The sequence below is a fragment of the Camelus dromedarius genome, chromosome 16 (genome assembly GCF_036321535.1).
Source record: "Camelus dromedarius isolate mCamDro1 chromosome 16, mCamDro1.pat, whole genome shotgun sequence".
NCBI lineage: Eukaryota > Metazoa > Chordata > Mammalia > Artiodactyla > Camelidae > Camelus > Camelus dromedarius.
In genome coordinates this window covers 39,747,044-39,769,455 of record NC_087451.1, presented here as the reverse complement: position 1 = coordinate 39,769,455, position 22,412 = coordinate 39,747,044, and the positions used below count along the sequence as shown (strand labels likewise).

General features: G+C 44.6%; 2 protein-coding genes and 2 non-coding genes across 8 annotated transcripts in view; 2 read left to right on the top strand and 2 right to left on the bottom strand.

The window, feature by feature from the left end:
- Nucleotides 1–884: 884 nt before the first annotated feature.
- On the bottom strand, nucleotides 885–3,500 carry LOC116157797 (cytochrome c oxidase subunit 6B1-like). The gene is given in 2 exon segments (XM_064495667.1): nucleotides 885–1,139; nucleotides 1,142–3,500. Coding segments are annotated over 2 exon segments (258 nt in total). The 5' UTR covers nucleotides 1,281–3,500; the 3' UTR covers nucleotides 885–1,020.
- Nucleotides 3,501–3,587: 87 nt separating this feature from the next.
- On the top strand, nucleotides 3,588–3,656 carry LOC116157997 (small nucleolar RNA SNORD104). The gene has a single exon (XR_004142227.2). It is a non-coding gene; the product is annotated as a small nucleolar RNA SNORD104 (small nucleolar RNA).
- A 194-nt stretch (nucleotides 3,657–3,850) lies between these two features.
- Nucleotides 3,851–3,983, top strand: LOC116158015 (small nucleolar RNA SNORA76). The gene has a single exon (XR_004142245.1). It is a non-coding gene; the product is annotated as a small nucleolar RNA SNORA76 (small nucleolar RNA).
- Nucleotides 3,984–4,615: 632 nt separating this feature from the next.
- Nucleotides 4,616–22,412, bottom strand: part of TEX2 (testis expressed 2) — a 98,480-nt gene continuing 80,683 nt past the window's right edge. For 3 of the 5 annotated variants that reach the window (XM_064495662.1, XM_064495664.1, XM_064495663.1), the window contains exons 8-12: nucleotides 17,751–17,883; nucleotides 11,912–12,037; nucleotides 10,271–10,480; nucleotides 7,872–7,992; nucleotides 4,616–6,234 (exon numbers count right to left, since the gene is read on the bottom strand). In XM_064495662.1, the coding sequence (XP_064351732.1) occupies nucleotides 6,112–6,234; nucleotides 7,872–7,992; nucleotides 10,271–10,480; nucleotides 11,912–12,037; nucleotides 17,751–17,883 (713 nt within the window). In that variant the 3' untranslated portion in view covers nucleotides 4,616–6,111. Of the gene's footprint in view, nucleotides 6,235–7,871; nucleotides 7,993–10,270; nucleotides 10,481–11,911; nucleotides 12,038–17,750; nucleotides 17,884–22,412 lie in introns of those variants that run through there. The other 2 variants (XM_064495665.1, XM_064495666.1) reach the window with 2 other exon arrangements.

Here is a 22,412-nt window from a genome sequence, read left to right as displayed (position 1 = left end):
TGCTGTACACCAGAAATTAATATAACATGGTAAATCAAAACAAACAAATAAATAAATAATTTTACAAGTAAAAAAAGATACAAAAAAATAAATGGACAGGCAGTTATATCAGACAAACACAAACAAAAAGAGACATGAGTAGTAATGCTAATGGAAGATAAATCAGAACTCAGGGAAAGACACAAATAGCTTAGAGTGTTATTTTATACATAGATCTATCTATGTAAGCCTTGATGGAAGTATTGTCAGCTATAAACCATAATAAGAATAAACAGCATAGCCTCAAAATGCACAAATACTAATAGAAACAATCAAGGAAAATGACTGAAGTGTATTTTTTAACTTTAATTTTTTGTCAAAAAATTTAATACATTAAAATGAAATCTTCTGCATAGTCATGTAGCCACTACCACAATCAAGACACAGAAAACTTCTCTCACCCTAAAAAATGCCTTTTTGCTGCTGTTTGTAGTCAAATGCTCTCCACACCCTGAATTGCCTGAAAGCTCTTTGATCTATTCTCTATTCTTATAGTTTTGTCTTTTCAAGAATGTCATATAAATGGAATCATAGCATCTTTTTTTATGGGTACATAAGAGTTTTTATTATACTATTTTCATGTGGTTCAAAACATGTTTTTCAAAATTGTACAGATAATAAAGGAGAACATACAGATAAATTTTAGCACACACAGGAACTTGAGGTTATTTTGTATAATCACTCACTCTGTTGTCTGGTAAAAAAGAGGTAGTCAAAGCTTATTAAAAGAAAAATTAAGAAAAAGAAAAAAACCCACCCTGAATTTAGTCCTTCTTACTGGTCAAGGCACTAATTCCATCCCAGCTTCCAGCCTGATCACCCAACTCTTTTACACATACACAGCCTTTGTTCTTCCAATGAGTATTTATTATTAGTTAAGCCATGATTCAGGATCCCAGGGTGGGGATCACCGTGTACCCAAGTTCCCCTTCACCACCCCAGGGAGAAGGACAAAGGGAGAGGAGGTGGGGTGGAGCCAGTTCAGATCTTTTCAGGAAATGTACCTTCTACCGGGCGGTCATCCCAGGCTGATACCCAGGACATGGGGCAGAGGAACCTGTGCATACACGGGTACCATTAGCACACGGAGACATCCCCCTCTTAGCAGTCACTGCCTTCTCACAGTGGTGGGAGTCCAGGTAGTTCTGCCAGCAGTTCCTGGTCTGGTTCTGGTTGAGGAAGCAGCTGTCAAAGCGGGCAGTCTGGGAGTTCCTGATTTTGGTCTTGATGCCTTCTGCCATAGTGCTGACCCCTAAAGACACCCCTAAGCTGCTGGAAGCTCAGTGTAACCTTCAGCAAAGACACGAATCCATCGTGGCTTTTGAAAATGGCTCCTTTCCCGCCTCTGAGATTCTTCATAGTGCACCATGTACCCATAGTTCATTCTATTTTATTGCTGAGTAGCACTCCGTTGTATGGCAGTATCTCAACTGCTTACCATTCACCCATTCACCCACTGAGGGCTTTTAGGTGGTTCTAGTTTTAGGCAATTATGAATAATGTTATAAACACTCATGTATAGGATTCTGTATGAACATAAATTTTCATTCTCTTGGGTAAATACCCAGGGACTGATTGCTGGGTCATATCATTTGGTAACTGTATGTTTAACTTTACAAGACACTGTCCAGCCTCTTTTCCAAAATGGTTGTACTATTTTGCATTCCCAAACAGTAATGAAGTTCTTGTTGCTTTACATCCTTGCCTGCTTTTGGTATTTGAAGCACAATCTTAACATATCACTATTAATCAATGACAGTACATACACTCCCAATCAAGTATAAAATACACAGAGATGTGGACAATATAATTAAAACTAAGGTTGAATTAATAAACATTTCATGTCAATATCTGCACTTGATAGTGCAAACATCTTCATTTCACGAATCTGTGGAACATTCATAAAAGCAGATCATATTCTAGACCACAAAGAAAACATTAATTCATTTCCCAGTGTAGAAACTACCACAATGTCATAAATTTCAAAATTAAAAAGAGAAGTTTAAACAGTAACAAAAATAATCATTGTAAAGAAAAAAAATGTTACCTGCCATTCCAGTTCTGCAAGGATCAAGCCATGAGCCACTGCAGTCACTCACAGTGTGCCTTGAGATATCTGCTCTTTGTGATTAGCAATCATCCTTGATGTTTGACTACATGTTTTTATCCCAGGGGAAAAAAAAATCACATATATCCTGGCCCCTCAGTTATCTCCTTCAGTTCACCTCTTCTCAGAGCTGTCTGAGGGCTGTGTTTCATGCTATATTTCTCAGTAAGACACTGAATACACTCAGTGCACAGCTCTTATGCTATGCCTTTTGTTCTTTTTTAAAGTCAATATAGAGGTTACAAAACACTTGCCAAAATAATTACTGTTTTGGATCAAGGAGGAATTTCTAAATTTAAATAAAGACTGTGTAGAAAATAAGGAAGGTAAGAATCTTATTCAACTACAAACTCAGGCTGAAATGCTTTCATTATTACAAAACAAACAAACAATATACTTTCCTTATTAAAAGTTAAGAGAAAAAAAGGAAAAGAATTCCCACGAAAAACATGCAAAGGACGTAAAGATAACCAGATATTGTGCTGGTCTGTTTTCTGTTTCCTCTCCCAGTAAATCGAACCCAGCGGGCAGGGGAATATTCTTGCTGCCCACTTGTGAGAAATAGGCCTGGCTCACTACATAAGCTCAGTACTTAGAAGTACTTTCATCTTTCCCAAAGTTAGGCCTTCTCTCCTTTGGGCTTCCAAAGTAGTTTGCTTATAGCTCTATTTTAGCATTTATTACAGTATAGCAGTCACATAAGTCTTCCACGTCATACCAATCCTTTAAAAACAAACATTCGTTTACTACTCAGAATGTGCCAGGCGGTTGACATTAATTCATTTACTCCTTACAACACTTACTTTTTTGATTTTCCTGTTTTTCACAAATTGAGGCTCAGAAAGGCTAAGTGATCAAGGTCACGAGGCGAATTCATCACAAAGGCAGCTTTTGGTTGCACATCAGCGCGCTTTCAAACACAAGCTTTTTCTACCGGTATAGTCTACGTTAAATTCAGGGGCAAAGCTAGTTTAACACCTTTATTTCCTCAGCTCCTAGCCTAGCTCCTAGCACAGAATATCTCAAGCAGGCTAGGCATTACCTGCGTCCTGTGGTTTCTAAAGTTTCGAGGTTTTGTACTACAGTGAGATGAACTAATTATAAGCTGACGACGTACGTAGGGAAGGAAACCAGAATTTAAGACACTGCGCGACTCTCAGTCGTTCCTGGAAGCCCATCTCTATGGTTGGCGTGTAACCATTCTATACTGTGGAGGACTCAGAGAGTATGGCCAATCATTAGGCCAGTTTAAAGTCACGTGACCGACAATCTGGCCTGCTACTGGCTAATAGCGGTAAAGCCCGCCCAACCACCTCCGGTCGGCTACTTTAAGGAGAAGCCGGACCCGTTCCCTTTCCTTTCAGCGAGTGTGAAGCTGGAGAGGTGAGTTAATCTGTCCCGGGACTTGGGACCTGGGAGCCGAGCGGAGGACGGGTGGCCAGCGGTGATGACATCTAATTAAAGCACGTGTTAGACTGCTGACGAGGGTGATGCGAACTAGAGTCTGAGCCTGGCTGCAGCGGCGGCGGCGGTGGGAAGGGAGCGGTCCTGCGGGCACACTTACAATCCACTGCTTTCGTTCTTGCAGATCCGGGCCGGACGAGGACGTCAGATCTACTTGTTCTTCCAGCCCTTCGACCTTCCTCCGAATCTAAATAAAACGGTTTGACCCCAGCGCTAGTATCTTGTGTTCTTTGTCGCGATGCGCTGCCTTTGAGCCCTCGCCGCGCCTGCGCGTGGCGCCGGGGGTCAGGCTGCAGCGCCAGAGCACGCGCTCGCGCATAACTGGGGCCGTCTGCCCCCGCAGCGGCGGCCCTTTTAACCGCGAGCCACACGGCGTCACCGAACTGTTGGGCATGGGGGCCTGTAAAGAGCCCCCAAAACGAGGGTTAAAAACCTACGGGAGACGTCGTTCAGTTAGCTGCGGCGTGGATGGTGTCCTCAGGGAGGAGAGATGAGAATCCGACTGTGGCCTACATTTAGGGCCAACTGCTGCTTTAGATGTGCCCCAGATAGCTCACAGCAGGGTTTTGTGAAGGTGAGTTAGATGTGCATTGCGGGGCACAACATAGGCACTAAAGAAACGCACAATCACTCCATAGTCCAGATCTAGGCGATAGCGATCTCTCTTGGGCTTAGGTGAAATGTGCCGAAGGGCAAAGTATTCACAAGCACCATGTCTTAACTGCTTTGGTGTCAGTAACGGGAGGGGGCCCTGAGTTAAAATTAGTAGGTGATTGGTATAAATTCCAGCTCAGGAGCAGAACTTCTTAAAATATGAACTGAGGATAATAGTGCCTACTTTATATTTCAGTGTGGTGAGGACTACCTTGGACCCTTAGGACAGGTACAGTGATCACCGAAGAAACAGGCTGCTATTGGCAGCTGAGGGCCCAGGAGCCCTGTACCGAGTTTATTCTGTCCCTGTTATCTAAGCAGGATTAAGTACAAATAACTTAGATGCTTACCTAGTATTTGACATGAGATCTTTATTTTGTGAAACAATGCAAGCTTGTAAAGATTGTAAATCCCCACATACTATTTGATTAAGTGCAACAGGATACAGTCGTGTAATCGCTACACAGTAGTGCATCTAGTCCTTTGCCTTTAGTTATTGCACAAAAATAAGACCAATTAACAAGACATGCGGGCTGACAGGCAAATTGGCCTACACAATGAGAAATTAGAACAGTACACCAGCTGGAATGGTCCAATAATTTAAGTCATATTTTAATGGTGCAATTAAAGTAATCAAGTAAGGGTTCAAATATTTTTTCAATATATTAACTTCTTTAAAGTCATGTTCAGGCAAGGTGCTGTTTAAAAAACTTAGCTTTGTCCACAGATGTAAGTAAGTTGTCCAAAGTTACCCAAGATAAAGTTTGTTGAACGCAGTTTTAATTTTTAAAAATTGTATTTTAAGTGTACTTCTCAAAGCAAATTATGCAATTTGAGGGAGACTTGAAACTTGTAAACTAAATATTCTGACACAAATGCACAAAATAAAGTTGGCAATGTTAAGTGTCACATTAATTTTGAGATCTGTAGTGTTTGATGTTGGGCAAAGTTTTGGTCTAGACTCAAGATGTTAAAGAGCAGTTCTCCATTTTGGCCATCAGAAAAGGAAATTTGCAAAACATCCCAAACCAGTTAACAAAGCATTTAAGATGCCTACATAAAGCTTTCCAGAGCACACAGGAGGTGCCAGCTGGAAAAAAACAGTGGCTCTGGTTTTCTGGCCCCACTCCAGTCATGTGCAGTGTTTGACATTTTCACATACACTTGTCTCAGGAAAACATTTGAGATAAGTTAGAAACCAGGTGATTTAGCTCATTGGTAAAAGGCAGAGGATGGTTTGATCTCATGGCTTTGCCCAGTGTTCACATGAATCCCACTGTTCCCCGCCCCAGCTGACAGTGTTCGAGTGTATGTTCTATGGCTAGTTGCTTCCAAAACGCACGATTTACTAAGAGTAGGTTGCTATGCATATGTCTTTATCACCAAAGGAACAGTTCACAAAATTCCATTCCCACCCTCCACACAGGTAACCACAGTGACATTCTCTGCACGTGGAGGGCTGCGTCACAGGCTATAAGTGAGAGAACATTCCACTGCACTGGCTGCTTGAGGAAAAGCTTTGGAGGCGTCAGGAGGCAAGGGGAAGCCTTTCAGTTGTGCAGCTTTGCTCTTCATGTGCTCTTTTGCTGCCACAAAAAAACTGGTAGAAAAGCCATGGTGTGAGTCACCTGTAATCTCTGGATCCACTGATGATTCTTCCAGTTTCCTTTGCCGAGTCAGAGCTTTGCAGCAGGCAGTCTGGACACTTGACGGTGGAGTGGGCCTGGGCAGGCAGAGGGCAGAAGCTGTGACACCAGGGAAGGCCAGTGCCACAGCCCAGATGGTAGCCGAGAACCCCAAACCTTGAGCTCCATTTCCTAATACTGGGAACACCAGACCTGCACCTATCACAGCTGGTCCGCAGCCTCCACAGGTGGGTCCTTCAGGAGGCTGGATGCGGAGCGAGGATCCATGGCTGAGTGCATTATAGGGATATAAACATCGTCCATGTTTGGCATGACAAAAACTTTCTGTGGAGGGAAAGAACAGCCATGTGGAAGAATGCTCTGTTTTCTCAGGCTGTTGCCCTCCTCTGTTCTGACTGTAATTTTAGGCTCTAGGCAAGTTTTTAAAATAATATGAAACAACTTTTCCTACATGTTTCAAACTGATTCCTCAACAGTATTTAGTGTGGAGGACTCACACCAGTATGTGAACACAAGAACACAATACGCTCAGGCAGAAGGAGCCTTTGATTTCATGTACATATAATAAAATTACTCATGATAAGTAACATTATTCTAAGAGAATTGGCGTAAGCTGCTCACAGTATTTCCAAATTATATCCAAAGCACATATTCCAAGTGAATTTATCCATTTAAATCCTAGCAACAAAATGCAAGCTTTTTTTTTTTTTAAACCAGAATCAGAGCTACATGTGAAAGAAATCTCACTACAGTGAAGACCTGAAGGACAATCCGTAATTGATAGGAATGGTGCTTTACCTATCTGTTTATAAATTGATTTATGTAAGTGAATTTTAGCTATGTATTCAACTTCAGCTGTGCTTTCTTACCAAAGCAAAAACAAAACAGGTGGCTATGGGAGAAATGCAAGCAGTTAGCCTTCAACTTCCCAACTTGCCTCAAAAATACCAGGCCCCAAAGTCTGCCCCCTAAAAGAGACGACCCCTATGCCCCTGAAAGAGATGACCCACTCAAATCCCTAATGTAGGACCTAGGGAGGTAAGACAAAAGGGAAAATACTGAAGGCATGAGGTTGTCTTTAGCCTAACTAGGTTCAAAGTACTCTTCCTTTGGAGATAAGATTAAGCTTCCCAGAAACGGGTTTTTAGTTATATTTAACCCATAGCTTTTAAATAATAAAAATGTAATTTTAAAGGCAATAACTCAAAATACACCACTGCAAAAATAATAGGGGCCTTCTTCAAAAGGTGAAATTCATTACAAAGTAAACTGTTAACTCAAAGTTTTAAAAGACAACTGTGCCTCAAATATCTAATGAAAACTTGACAGAAATAGCTCGTTCCGGGGCCTCAGCTACACTGCTGTTACCTTTGGTGGCAGAATGCAGAAGACAGGCTTGGAGAACGAGCTTTGGCTTAGTCAACTTCAAGACTACTCTAGAAGATCTGCACGGGAGGGGCAGGCCTGATTCATCTTTGGACTCCCAGAGTAGGTGGTAGTGGCACATGGAATGGTTTCCATGAATGCTGAAATGAACAAACTGAGCAAGGTGGGTACCACAGAAGGCAGGAGCGATTTCCCTGACTGCTGGCCAGGTGCTACTAGCTGGCCAATTCCATACTCCACCCAAACAAAAAGTCCAAAGATGGCCCCAGCAGGTGGACGGCTGAACCCTCGCCAGGCCTGCTGGTACAAGACAGTCATTTTGCTCTTTGACCCCTACCTTTTGGGTTTCCTCTGAAGACTACTGGACAGGGTTCTGTGGATGAGTTTCAGACTTTCTGAAGGTGTGCCTGAAGTGTTCCGCCTGTTTGATCATATGTGTTCTTTCCTGGGATGAGAGTCCATAGCTTTCGCCAGATTCTCAAAGGTGAACCCTGACCCACATGAAGTTCAGAACCTCTGTTCTACCCAGAGCTTTTAGACTCAGCGTGAAACACTGGATGACACTGCAGGTTTACCTGAAACTCCTGCTCCAGTTTCTTCTCTATCCAGTCTGTCACATGAACTAAAGTCACTTCTCTCTCTCCAAGTTTTGGCCGAGCTTTCAGCTCTATAAATGGTGGCTTCCGGAAACCGTACCTTTTAAAAGAAGATAAGTAATAACCACATTTAGAAGCAAAGAAAGGAAGAGAATAGTACCAAGAGCGAATATTCCTCATTTACATGAGGCTTTATCACTACTTACATGTTCTCTTCTTCTGAAAACTCCTTGTAAAAGATAATTCAATGCAACAAGTATGAATTGTGAACTCCCTGTGTCCCTCGACCCAGGGGTGTGATAACTTGAGAACAGTTCTGACAAACTAAGAAAGCCAGGAAACGCCACTGGGAAAGTCCATGACCTGGGCATTGCTTTTTGGTTTTTTTTTGTTTTTTTTTTTTCTAAAATAGCAAGGATCTTTTCTGTTTCTATTTTTATGAAAGTAGTATATGTCTGTTACAAAACCCAAAATATACAAGCATATAAAGCAGAAAATAAAAGACACTGCCTCTCTCTGAATCTCACCAAGACAGGACCACTGACAGAAGTGGGGTTAATTTCCTCCATACTCCTAATTTGCGTATATAAATAGAGAATATTCTGTAACCTGCTTTTTCATTCTACATTCCACATCATGATTATCATGGCTTCTCAGTAGAGTGGACTGGCACTCAGAATTGTGAGAAAAATATCCAGACAAGAGACTGTGTGCTATCAAACTATCTAAAAACTTCAATCCATCATGGACCAATGTTTTGAAAAATCCAGGCACACCTTGGAGATACTGTGGGCTCTGTTCCAGACCCCCTCAATAAAATTAATATTGCAATAAAATGAGTCATAGGAACTTTTTGGTTTCCTGGTGCATCTAAACGTTATATTTACACTGTAGTCTATTAAGTGTGCAAGAAATACATACCTCAACTTAAAAATACTTTATTGCTTAAAAAATGCTAACCGTCATCTGACAAGGCAGAGTTGCCACAAACCTTTAATTTGTGAAAAACACAGTATCTTACAAGTTCAATAAAGTGAGGCATAGTAAGACGAGGTATGCCTGTACAATTAAAATGGCAAATTGCTATAAATATTTCTCCACACTCTTGATATTTACACTTATCTTGGTGGATCGATAACAACAGTCAGGCACTCAAGCATGCAATGGGTAGCACCATCCTAGAGGCCTTTAACTCCTACTGATCAGTGGCCCTGGGAACTGGTAAGTCAAAGCTTGTTGTATCAACTCTCAATATTAAAAAAAAAGTTTTTTATTAGGCTTGGAAAACTACACAGTGAGGTATTAGCAGTGGTTATTTTAGGATGGTAAGACTATAGGCTTTTGTTTTCCCAGTAAAAATATTACTTTAAAAAGTCTAAAATGGTATTTTAAAGTTTTTCTTGGGAAACACAATTATCATCATTAAATGATCAGTGAATTAAAAAAATCCTCTGTGAACATTCCTACTAGCCCTTCTGAACACTAAGGATGTGGACCAGCATGCTGGTTTCACTCTATGATAGAACAGAACTGTCTTTTTCATATGAGTGTGGTTTATGGTACAATGAGGTCTTTGGTGCAATCCCTGTATATCCTTATGCACATTTTATAGGACTTGGAATGTCAATTTAAAATTGAAATTGAAATTTACAGACAGTGATTTTCTTCTGCTGGACCCACGAGTAATTTACTTCAGTGATTCTCAATCTTGGCTTAGTTCCCCAGCCCCTGAATCCTGGGGGACAGGCTGGGCACAGCTTTAACAAGTCCCCAGGTGACTATGGTATGAGGTGGGGTTAAGACCGACTGGTTCATTTAAATGACAACTCTTTAGGTAGATCTTCTGCCACAACTACCAAGCACACACGCTCCTGCATCCTTAACAGCCAGGTCTGACCTAGGGGGGCCTTCCCTAACCACCCAGGATTCTGCTGGATGTGTGATCCCTGCCTGTAATGCAGGCATAAGGTTGGCCCTGTCTCCCCAAGATGCTTTGAGGACTGACCAGGTGAAGCAGTTACCCCCCAGGCCAGGCAGAGAGTTAAGAGCCCTAACAAGTGACAGTTTTTCCTACTGGTGGGAAGGGTTGACTTGAGAGACGAGGAAGACCAAGAATAGAAACAGCTCATCCCACAAACTTTACCTACTAACCTTAACTCTCCCAAGCGTGTGGAGATGAGTCTTAATACGTGAATTAACTACTCACAGAAGGAAGCAGAATTAGATTTACAACTAATATTAAGGTTCCACGAAAAACGTTTGCAAGTCCTTCTGCCCAGGGAAGGTACTTTCCACAACGTCAAGGGTAAGCAGGCTGGGATTTTTAGGGTCACGCAACAAGGGGAACCCCGGCTGTCCCTGAGGGGCCCTCTGCGTACCATATTCGGTCTGTCGGGGGAGGTGGGATGTTGACCGCCAAGGTTCCTCTACATTCCTGAACTTCCACGGTTAGTAGCAGGGGTGTATTGGAAACTTCTTCAATCTTCTTTTTAATGAACTCTGTCTCCGTGGCTTTTTGGAAATATTTTGACTTGGTTATTTTATCAACAAACCTCATAATCTTACTTGTCCGATGACCCCCAACATACCTTTAAATGAGAGACACAAACAGGTGTTAGTATGAACTTTGTTCCTTCCCAAACAAAAACTTGGTGGCTCCGTGTTCACCTTACTGCAGACCAGAGTTTCTCAACCGCAGCGCCACTGATGTTTTGGGCTGGGTGATTCTCTGCTGTGGGCACTGTCCCATCTACAGTGTTTAGCAGCACCCCCGCCTTCGCCTGCCACACGTCAATAACACGCTCCTTTGCAGTCATGACAATAAAAAATGTCTCTGGACATTGCAAAATGTCCTCTGAGGGGAACAAAATAACCCTCAGTTCAGAACTATTACTTAGACAAGGTGTAGACATCAGACAGAGCCTGAGTCTTGACAGAGAGTCAGACCGAGTTCTCACAGTGTAAGCAGAAGGGGCATCTCACCTGTTCCCCTTTGTAACCTTCAAATACTGAATATAAGTTCAGTGTCCTCTTAGAGAAATCTCACCATCTCTATATAGCAAATAAGAACTCATGCTGCACCCACAGGGACACAAAACACAGGAACTGACTGACTGCCTTTTAGATGGTGTCACACCAACTTTGAGCAGCAACTATTTGTCAAAGGCCTTAGAAACATCCAAAGAAAAAAGCTACATCAAGCTGATATGCTAGCAGGCCAGGAAAGCAAGCTTCTGTATCAGGTCTGCCCTAAGAAGAGAAGATATTTGCTTCCTAAAATCCTCCACCATTGCAGGGTATCAGGAATAATATGTGTGTGAGGGAAAGCAATTATTCTTTAGAAGATGAGTAGAGTTTAAATAATACACACAAACTTTAGTGCCAACTCCTCAAACGTCTGGATTCTCTTCTCAGCTTCTGTAGGATTTCAAAGTGAATAGGTTGATATTTTCTTACAAATGCTTCTGAATCATCTCATTTCTTTATCATTTTAGTTTCTTCATTCACTTTAAATAATTAAAAGATCCTTACAGAGAGGCTGCTTAAGCACTTTGATCACTCCACAGTCCAGTCAACAGGCAAAGGGAGCCCTGGAATGAAGTTCATGATCCCAAAGATCAGCTAAGCAAGCCATGTTTTCCAAAGTCACCAAGAAATCACCTGAATGTTTCAGCTGTGGAGGAACTGAAAGCTCAACAAGCAAGTAGTGCGCCCCACCAGCACCAGGGGGAGGTGTTGTGTCATTCATGCTCCTTCAGATAACCATGCCCTTCAGTTCTCTATTACCCACTCCAGTGGCCTGAGAAAACCATTTTGATCTGGACCTTCATAATTAAGGAAAGCTATACTGGCCTTTTTGCTTTGGGGCCTGGAATTTTAAGCCACTGGCTTTGAGTTATTAATGCAAAAACCATCCACTCAGTGTGAAGGAGGAAAAAAATCACAGGAAAAGGCAAAAAAGGCTCAGTCCCAACTTGCTGCCCTGACCCCGGAAGACCCCAGAAGCTGGGTCCACTCACCCTTCGGCCCCTGGGACAAGCGGTTTGTCTCCCGCGCTGGGCTCTGGCGCGTCGTCTTCGTCGGAGGAGCCAGCACTGGAGGACTCCTCGTCGCTGTCGGCCAGACAGAACGCCCTGGGCCTGCAACTGATCAGGGCGGAGTCACCAGGCAGCCCGCCCGCCCCGCGCCCCGGCTCTGCTTATGAAGAGCACGCGTTCCACCGCCATCAATCTGTCATCATTCTCTCCCACCCACCTCCCACCTGGCAGAAGAGGCCCAACCCGAGTCCTCGGACTGGCCCAATTTACCCGGGAGACTCTTTGGCACCAAGCCCCCTGGCAGGACCGCAGAGGACTTGGGCCTGAAGGGTTCGATTCCGCGCATGCGTCAGAAAGACAGGTGGTGGGAGCATGATGCAGTCACATAAAATGCAGTGATTTCGTCAACAGTGCAGCGTGGTCAATGGGAGGGTGAGTGAAAAGAAGGATGGTTGCAGGGTGAGGTGACAGCTCATGTTGGCAACATGACCACCTCACTGATGACAGGGATGTTCAGGCAAGTGCGCTGACTCCAGCTGAGTTCAACAACTATGATGCCTTCTGGCTAAGTTACCTCCAAGTTAGTTTTGGTTCAAGACTCCTTCCTAGTGAAATTATGTATCTTACCCCATGTCTGCTCCAGCTCCTGAAGGTCACAGAAAAAGACCACCACAAGGTACAAATCTCAAGGACTCTAGGGAGCAACTGACATTGAGAACCCAGGAACTTTTCTGGAGAAGTACAAATTTAAAACTGTTTTTAAAATGCAGGAATAAAAAAACCTCACTGGAAAACAATGTCCCTCATTAATCTTTCCAGGGTGGAGCCTCAGTTTCCAGAGGCCTGGGGGTTGCTGGATCACCAGCAGTGGTGAGTGATCGAGGTTCCCCCTACTGTGGGGGGTCCTGGTAGAGCTTTGGACCCACAAAAAGCACCTCTCTCCCTGGATGGTGGCTTTGCTTCAGAAAGACAGGCGGCAGGGCCCATCTCTGAGGGTTAGAGGCAATGTGGATGAAATAAGCAAGGGACAGAGTAGTCTCTGAACACTATTAAGCTACCAATGGTCACTGAGCAGAGGGTGGGCCTTGTATTTTGGATAAGGACAAAATCACCAGGGCAGGGGAAGGCAGCACAATTTAGGTCCTATCTCCCTGCAGGTGTACTCCTTTAGAGTCTTCCTCAAATGCTGTCCTTGGGACCACCAGAAGTCCAGGGGGCAGTCATCTCCTGGCCAACAAGGGCCAGGGGCACCCAAGGGCAGAGCACACCCACCAGTGTGGACTAGAAAGCCCAGCAGAAGCCCCAGCACTGGGGAGACGGTGGGTACTGAAATCTCCGCCCTGAAACAGGAGCCCAGCTGTAAGAGGACCGCGAGAATGTCCTCCCTGGAAGGACACCCGGATCCTCCTCAACCCTGGCTCTGAAACATTAGAGCCAACAGGCTTGAGTGTATCATTAAAAGGAAACTCCCTCTGCAGAAACAAAAGCCTCTTGTCCCTAGCCACGGGGACAGCACCTGACTCTTCCTCCTTTCATCAGAGGCCTGGCTAATCCAGGAAATGCTCATGTGTATCCGCTGATCATAAAACCATCTCAGAGCTTTCCACGGTTAGGCAGCACTCAGAGAGCTCTCCTTTTATATAAAATGTACAGAGCAAGATATGATTCCCAAGAAAGTCTACACTGGGTCTTGGGATGAAGAAAGTCAGGGAGATAAATCCCCAAAGATAAAACGACCATCTCGGACACCTATCTTACTTTTCCATCAGTAAAATGACTGAGCCCCGGCTCAGACCTAACAATGCCTGGAAAGGAATCTACCCAGCACAAAGGGCCACCTCAAGATCTTGGACCACAGTGAACCCCGCAGAACCACTGCCCCCTCCAGTCCCCACTGGTATCTGTCATCTGGCAGCTTCCAGACCTGGGGCAGAAGATGCCAAAGGCTGAGCACTGCAGTGAGTTCTTGGGTTCCCAAATTAATCCTCCGCAGGACAGAGAACAGGACAAATTTCGTGGCTTGAAGTTAATAATTTAGACAGTGCTACATCAGTTAAAACAGCTCAGATGACATGAAGTTCTGATTCTGACCAAATGGTACCTCTGCTCTCTGCTTGGGAAGCTGTATTATGAGGCACCGAATAATTACTAATTAAAAGTGTAACGAAATGTTTGGCTATATTCAAGTTTGATAACTGACATGCATTTTGTGATCTCAACCTTATGATGTCGGCATGAATTTCAGAGAAAGACACCCTGCACATTCTTATATAAGATGTGCTAGAAAGCGATAAACCTATTTTCTTTGAAACACACCTTAGAATTCCAGATGAGTGTGATATCCTTTCAAAGTGCCACCTGAAAAGGCTTATTCCAGTTTTGCTGCCTCTGCTAAAAATCTTTCTGGAAATGTGCTTGGTAGTCAGACACATAAGAAAAAGTGGATTATTTTATCACTGATACTCTGTCTTAAATCAAACGTTTCTTAGCCTCATATAACCACCATCATTGCTGAATGACTTACGGCAATTTCTCAAAGATCTAATCCATCTAGAAAGCGAGATGATTTGCTGTCACTCAGAATAGTTAAAACAATGTCACAGACTCCAGAGGCAACTCTAAAAAGCAGCTCCAAAAAAACGCTTTTAAGTGAAGGATGCATAATTAAACAGGCCAGTTAGGTGACTGCTTTAAGGGGGAACACATTCATGAGAGTGCATTCATTTTCTTTAAAAGAGACTGGATCCAGACGTGTGCCACAGACACACCATGAGCGTGCACACACGCAGTTAGACTGAGTCACAGTGTGGGCTACAAGCACTGGTCTCCCAGAACGTGAGGGTCTCGGGACAGGGTGGTGGACCAAGGTATACTGTGGACTAGTGGCTCAATACAGAGGTCACAGGAGTCCTCCCTGTGGGGACTGGCACAGCAGCCAGGCTTCAGGGCTGGAGCATGGGCAGGTGCCTTCCAGGAAATGCCCCACCACAGTGCACTTGTCCATTTAAAGAGTAGCCGCTATGCACAGCAGTTCCCTTACTGACTTGCTGAGGTCCCCTCAGGCCGACTCCTGAAGTTAGGACTGATCAGCTCACCACCTGAATTCTATTTTGAGTGCCTTACTGCCCCAAAGTTACCATAACTCCAATATGTAACAAGATTAGGTGGGAAATAAAAAGACTAAAGGAAACAGGTCTGCAAACATAAAGTGTACCCACATTTCAAAGGGAAGGGCCTTCACCAGAGTGAAAGGGCAGAGACCTCAACTCAACACCACCTGTGGGATGATTACCTGAGAATGCAAAGTAGGACCGCCTGCAGGCTGAGCAGCCTCTCCTCATGGACGCCCCATGGGCAGTCATTTGCACCCTTGAAAGGGGACTGACAAAAACAGTGACAAAGCAGAGGTGGGCTCTGGACAAGCCCTGCCCGGAAGGGAGGCCCAGGACAGGAGGCCTCGGGCTAAAGGGAGGGCACTTCAGGCACAGACAGGCTGCTCCGGGAGAGGCCTCCTCAGGGAAATGTCAGCGCTGGGCAGCACTAGGCAGGTGCACGGACTCTGCTCTCGTCTGGTCTCTAGCCTCAGGTTGAGTCTATGCTCTGACTGAGAAGTGGGTCCTCGAATCACTTCTGGGGTAAGGCTCTTATGTATGGATGGGCTTTTGGAGGCTCTCAAAGTTCCCAGAAACTGTGAGCCAAACGGTGCCCTCTGTAGGCATTTTCTGGGGGAAGGATCTAGAGTTCTCAGATTCCCAAGGGGGCCTTTTATGCAAAAAAGGGTTAAGGGCTCATTTTTCCAGATCTTTTTCTCACAAGTGAAGTGCTTCTGAATTGCATTTTTCCTTGCTTTTAAAATTAAATGACAACCAATTATACATCAATATTTAACATTTAACACCCTCACAAGAAGCAAAATATTTTATACGACTCTTACTAGAAAAAAATGACTTTAGCTATATATTACAAATTAAACATAAGGCCATCATATTCCTAAACCAGGGTGGTTTTTTTCATGCAGTCTAGAGAAGCACTGCTTGCTTAGAAACATGTCCATCCTGTGATCAGCCAGAGTGCATGAACTTGAAATTGCGCCAAGAGAGCCGTATGACTAACAGTGAACGTGGGACACCTAAGCGGCAAAGATCTCAGGGGCCCGATCGTGGTGGGGCCCACCTGCTGCCAAGACCCCTCTTTCCAATGGAGTCCCAGCGGCTTTGGGCCAGCACAGGGCCATTTCCAGGAAGGGCTCCCTGCACAAAAGCTTCTGACTGAGCTCTGCTCTGTCCCGCTCCCAGGTAGTTAGGCCTCATTTTCAAGACTGCTTCTGCCTAAGGTGCTGGGTTTTATCGGCAGCTGGTCCTGCGACTCTGGTGTCATGAGACTGGACTGATGGCGCTGGACAGGGCATGGGGCTGGGCGGGGCATCCAGGGGCGGAAGCTGAGTCTGACTAGAGGGCTAGGTCAGGACCGTGCAATTCACGCCAAGGAAGTCTGAACGACTTTCCCTACCAGGAAAGCCTCTTAAATACTCCTGATCTTAATCCTCTCAGGTCTACAAATGGTGTCTTTATGTCCAGGAACACAGCGAAAGGACAAGCTTCCTCATGGTGTCACATGGGTCCAAACGAGACTCAGCACTGACAGGGTATGAAATGCTGCATGGAGAGCTGAGGAACACCACTCACCGGAAAATACAATCCACAGATTGCCGAATCCACACACATTTTACCCAACAGTAGAAAAGTGAAAGGAAAACAGCACAGATACAGGTTAGATTGCATACAGCACGTTAAGTTCTCCAACAATAAAAATAGGAACATTTTCATTAAGTAACCTGGATAAACCAGAAAAATCTCAGTGAAAGAACATTTTCAAATGTATGTGCCAGCTCCCCTAACCCCTATCTACTGTGCTGTACTCATGTACGAACACAAGCATTAGGTCAGCATCGTGACTGAGCACAAGCCGAAGAGCCTGTGTCTTATATTTATATTCAGACTCTGAGAAGGTGGCTCCTCGTGGCATTTTCCTATCATTGTGCTGTTTAGTCCATGCAAAGGGGCTAAAGATGGGAGAAGCAGGCTCTAATGAGCATGATCAGTTTGGTAAAAACAATAATATAATCTAAATTTGTGGTCAGAAGCAGTCATTTTTAAGATGTGTGGAAATGTGAAAGTCCCAGCTTATCCAGTCTAGGCATCTAAGAAAAAGAAAAAAATCAGCTTCATTAACTATCACACGAACTGAGAGTATTTACTAAATCAAACAAACTCAGGAGCAGATGCACCATCTTCTACAAAGAGGAATTTACTAAGAAAATCAACAGTGTATTTATTATTTAGGGGAAATGCTCCTCAAACAGTTTAGAAGCACCCTCTTGGCTATGAAATCAATCGTCTAATTATAAATAACCCTGACTGTGATTAAAGCAGGCAGACCTCCTAAGGACCTTAGCCTGGCCCACGTACTGCTCTTTGTGGCTGCAAGCTGAAGGAGGGACTTTCTGGTTGATGATTCTCTTCACAAAGCATTTTATTGTGCAGCCTGCCCTGCTGGTTTGAGTCAGGGATGCTTTCTGGGTCATCAATACCATGTGCCCCACCGGCAGCACTGAGGCCAAAAGCACTGAGCAGAGGTAGGGACTCACAGTCTGTGGGGGATGAAACCAGGAAACCGTCCCCTGAAATCCTCTGTGGTCGGGAAGCACTTACATGGAAGTTCAATCAACACTGAGGCTACTACATATCAGAGTGCTTCTCAAAGGCTGGAGGGAGAAGTTGGTTCCCCAGGGTTGGATTAGTAAATTCATATAGCCCCTTACCCTTCTTTGCCAATTTCTCCAACCTTCAGGGCTTCAACAAGAGGCTCTTTACCTAGTTTGGTCAAATTCATTTTGGTCTCGAGAGTCATCAGAAAGGACCCATTGTAGGACATTTCCAAATCGATCCAGAGTCCTGGAGAAATGGTAAAAAAAAAAAAAAAAAAGTTTTTTCCCCCCAGAAAAACATGACTACAAACAACAGTATAAAGTTTTATAAAGTATCTAAGTAGGTATCACATTGAAAGTCTACAGACACATATTGCCTGTACTGCCAATGCATGCAAGAGGAGACTGAAAAAAGCTTCTGGAAATAGTTCGAGCATTGGCAAGCTGCCAGCATTTCAATATCCATTAAAATGGTCACACTGAGTGCGTGCCCTTGTTAGCCCTGGAAGGGTCCTGTCCTCTGGGTTCTTCTCGCATTCAGTGAGAAACACAGTCCCCGCCAGGAGGAGGTGGCTCGCCCCAGGGCAAAGCCAGGAGGAGGGCTGCTGACTCCCTGCCAGCCAGAGGCAGGAGAGACGTGCAGAGACTTCAGAGCAAGCTTGGCTCTTCTTTAAAGACACAAGTGAGACTTGCTGTCTTTCTTAAAGTTATCTTTTGTCGGGGGTGTGGGAGACGAGGGGGACAGAAAATGGTTCAGGTTTAGCTTCGCACAATAAGGATGGTGACAAAATGTTTTAGAACCTTCTTCTTTCTGGAAATTGCCTAGTAATGGGAACAAAAGAGTTAATGCTTAAGCCTCGGGATTACCTAGATAAATCTGGGGAACCACTCTGAACCTTAGTTTAAAAACCTATTCCTTAGAAAAGACACTCATGTCCACGAGGGCATGTCTTAGAGGCTTCTGGCTTTGTGGAATTTCACTGGGAAGATCACCAGCAGACATGGCCACTGACCAGAAGTCTAAAACGCAAACAGGGGTCACCTCACGACCTTCTACCCCAGGCTCCTGTAATTCAACAGGTAGCACAGGCTATGCTGTGATTTTTCTGACTCAGAATTCCATGCCTCATGGACTTTCAGTCAAAACATGATCCTTCAAGTGAGCATTTAAAACTTAGTAAAAACTTTTTACAGAGATCATTGTAAGACAAATGACAGCATCTAAAAGGAAGCAGGAAGGTAATCTAAAACCATTGTTCACACACAGCAGAATTTTCAAGCAGTTACAGTAAATAACCCACCCCCTATTTGGACACCATCTCACATAAAGCTTTGCTTAACCTCAGTAACCACCAGTGGTGTAATTCCTCACTAAAGGCAGAATAATTTCCACTCTGTTTTCACAGAATTCTTTTTATCATAATTGAAGGTAATTATTTTCCAGGAATGACCTGGTTTAATTAAGTGATATGCAGATCAATTGTGAATGTCTTCTTTGCAGGAACTCATAAAACTGCTTTATTTCTTGCTTACATTAAACACTTAAAAATCATTAATTAGCTTGCTCTTCAAGGCACTGTTACTGGAAATAAAGGGCACATCTGCTTTAATAAAGACAATTACTTAGCCATTAATCACTTCCAGCAGAAAGGGGATTAAGGCAAAAGACTTGATATTAATAAATTTTAAACTCAGTATAAATAGAACATCAATAAAGAAGACGTACATTGTGGCATATCTCCAGCTTTATTTAACTTAAGAATCAATAAGACTCAAACTACCTGGTTGCTATATGAATTCAGACATAATCATTTCCTTTGAAAATCCTGGTCAGGTTTCCTATAAATATTACTTGTATGTATGTCTTTGAAGGTTGTCATATTAAAGGCACCAGAATTTTACTTGTCATAAAGTGGAAGGTTTTGTCTGATTTTTATATGAGGGGCTATGGATACAGGTTTAGTAAGCAGCTGGCCCACACCCCAGTCATCAGGACATTCCACTCACTGACGTGTGGTCCAGCCCCTGGCCGGGAGCTGAGGCCAGAAGGAAGAGGGAATTGCACCTGGAGCCCAGTCACACAGAGCAGGGCTTGAGTTTACCAGGGCTTGAGTTTCACCGGAAGTTTCTCGACCTCTGTGCACTCTGTGCACCGGCCTCCTCACCTGCACAGGTGAGACCACGCTGCTTGGACAGCCCAGCGCCTGGCACGTGCTGGCAGGACTCTCTCCCCCTTCTCTGCCACCGCCAGTCCACTTCCTTCCTTCCACAACTCTGGCTGCAGCCAAGCATGCTGCTACTGCCACGGCCGCTGGGGACCAGACCAGAGGAGGCCACAGGGCCAGAGGGAAGAGGCTGCACTGGGCAGTCAGAGCCCTGTCTGGGGTGGGCAGGGGACGAGGCGTGGACATCTGACTGAGACTCCACGTATGGGATGGGGTCTGTTTTTTCTCTCATTGTCTGTGTCTCACGAGGCCCACCCATGGGGCCTTGCTCAGCCCAGATTCTCAGTGAAGATATAAAGGAGTCAAGGATGGTTTGAGAACCTTTAAAAACAGATATAAACTGCAAACATTCCAACAAATCATCTTAATATGACGTGTTTGCATTCTAACAAGAGTAAGAAGACTATTTTAACGTTAGGTACAAAGAAAAACTTGCTTCTGTGACAAAATTCAGCAGCAAAAACTGCCCTGAAAGCCTTGGAACACACACGACAGGAGCCGAGGCTGACTGGTTACAAAAAGGGTCAGTCAGGAGCCTCACGTTGCGTGACTGAAAGATGAAATCAACAGTTTTCCCACCAGGAACAGAAGTAGCTACACTGTGAAGTGGGGACACACTCTGTGCCCTGAGTGGCACCCTAACTCTGATGAGCTGAATGCACCTCACCTGGGTGAGTGCAGGGTCAGGGCTCCTTCTGGACTCCTGACCAGAAGTTGAGGAACAGGAAATTTTTTTTAAAAGTCTTTAAATAGGAGGAAAGCAGTCAGTCCTGAGAGGTTCTCTGGAAAGGGCGGGAACACAAAGGGTCTTGTCTCAGTCCGCTTGTGCTGCCGTAAGAAAATATCATACATGGGGGGGCTGAAACAATAGACATTTATTTGGCACATTTCTGGAGGTTGGAAAGCCAAGATCAAGGTGCCAGTCAGTTCACTCCTGGTAAGGGCTCTCTTCCTGGCTTGCAGACAGCCGCCTTCTCCTGTGTCCTCATGTGGCAGAGAGAGAGACAGTTGTCTCTGGCCTCTAGTCCCATGAGGACATTAATTCCATCATGACCTCATCTAAACCTAATTACCTCTAAAGGCTCTGTCTCAATATACCATCACATGGCAGGTTAGGGCCTCCACATATGAATCTAGGGGGAACGAAGCATTCAGGCCACAGCAGATCTCCCCAGCACAAGGGGTCTTCATGTTGTGAGGCTGCCCCGTGGTGAAGGGTCGTGCCTGACTGTAACAGGTCTCTATAAAGCCAGCCCTTCACTGGGCAACAGGGGAAACACAACCGAGATGAAAATGACAAGCTTCAGTCAGTCTTCACGCAAGGACCCGAACGGTCCTTTTTGTTTCTCTTCAGCTTCGTGAGAGAAGGATCAGTTACCACTACACCGCTACTTGGAGGGAGACTGTGACAAAAGTTACAGCTCCACTCCCCAAATTTTATTGAGTTCTTAATGCAAGACATCAGAGCTGAAGATGCTGAGATGAATCCCTGTCCTCAGGAAGTTTATGCTCGAAGAAGAAGGATGGCCTGGGCCACCTGGTGCAGAGCAGATCGTGCGGCCGCCAGCGGTGATACACGTGCCCTGGCACGTGTCACCAGAGACAAGCAAAACACAGGTGCTTCCGCCTTCTCCCTGGTAGTTTATTTCATAGACCCCTGGGCTTCAGGAACAGTCCTACTGCAGCTGCATAAATCTGGTAATTTCACTCCACAGCTCATTGTTGTATTATTATCAAAATAACTAAAAGGCTTCAGTCTCATTGGAACAGGTTTAATGGGGCACCTGGTGCTCAGAAGGAGGTAGGAGACCCTAAAGCCTTGCTCACCTGAGCCTGGCCTTCATGCCTTCTGCTCCTCCGCTGCCCTCTACCTGCAACTGGTGGCTGACTTTCACTCTGAAAGTCAACATTTGGCATCCAAGGAACAAAAGCTCTTAAAATGGAACACTTAATGACATATTACCAAGAACAGGTGTTTGAGTTATTCGGCTCTCAGAAGAGCATATCAGTGATTGTTTTGTTCTTGGCAAACAGACTGGTGCCATACTGCTCACTCGGATATGGCAGAAAACCAGTATTCCTTGTATCTGGATGTGTCTTTTAAGACAGACATCATGATTGGCTTTCCCTATCTGTAAACTATTCTTGGAAACAGGTCTGCCTTTCAAGGTCAACATGGTCCCAAATCAAGAGTCTCTTCTCCCCAACCCCACCCAAGTTCCACGAAAGGGTATTTTCCCCCTCTTTCCACAGAAAGTATTTTTTCTTTTTGCAATACCATTTGGTGAGAGTACACGTGCCATTCTTATCAGCGCTGAGACTCGCAGTCTGACCCTGTCACTGTGATCGGCCCTGGGCAGCTGCTCTCTCGATGAGGGCTTAGCTGGAGGATGGGCGGGTAACAGACCGACTCTAGTTCCATTTTTCTGCAATACTCCAGGGGCAAAGTAACTTCAGTCCCAGCACTGAATAAAGGCACCAGGCAAGGTCCAAAAGATGTGTGTAGGTGGGTGGACCTGCCAGAATCGCCTTTTTCTTTCCATTTGTTCTG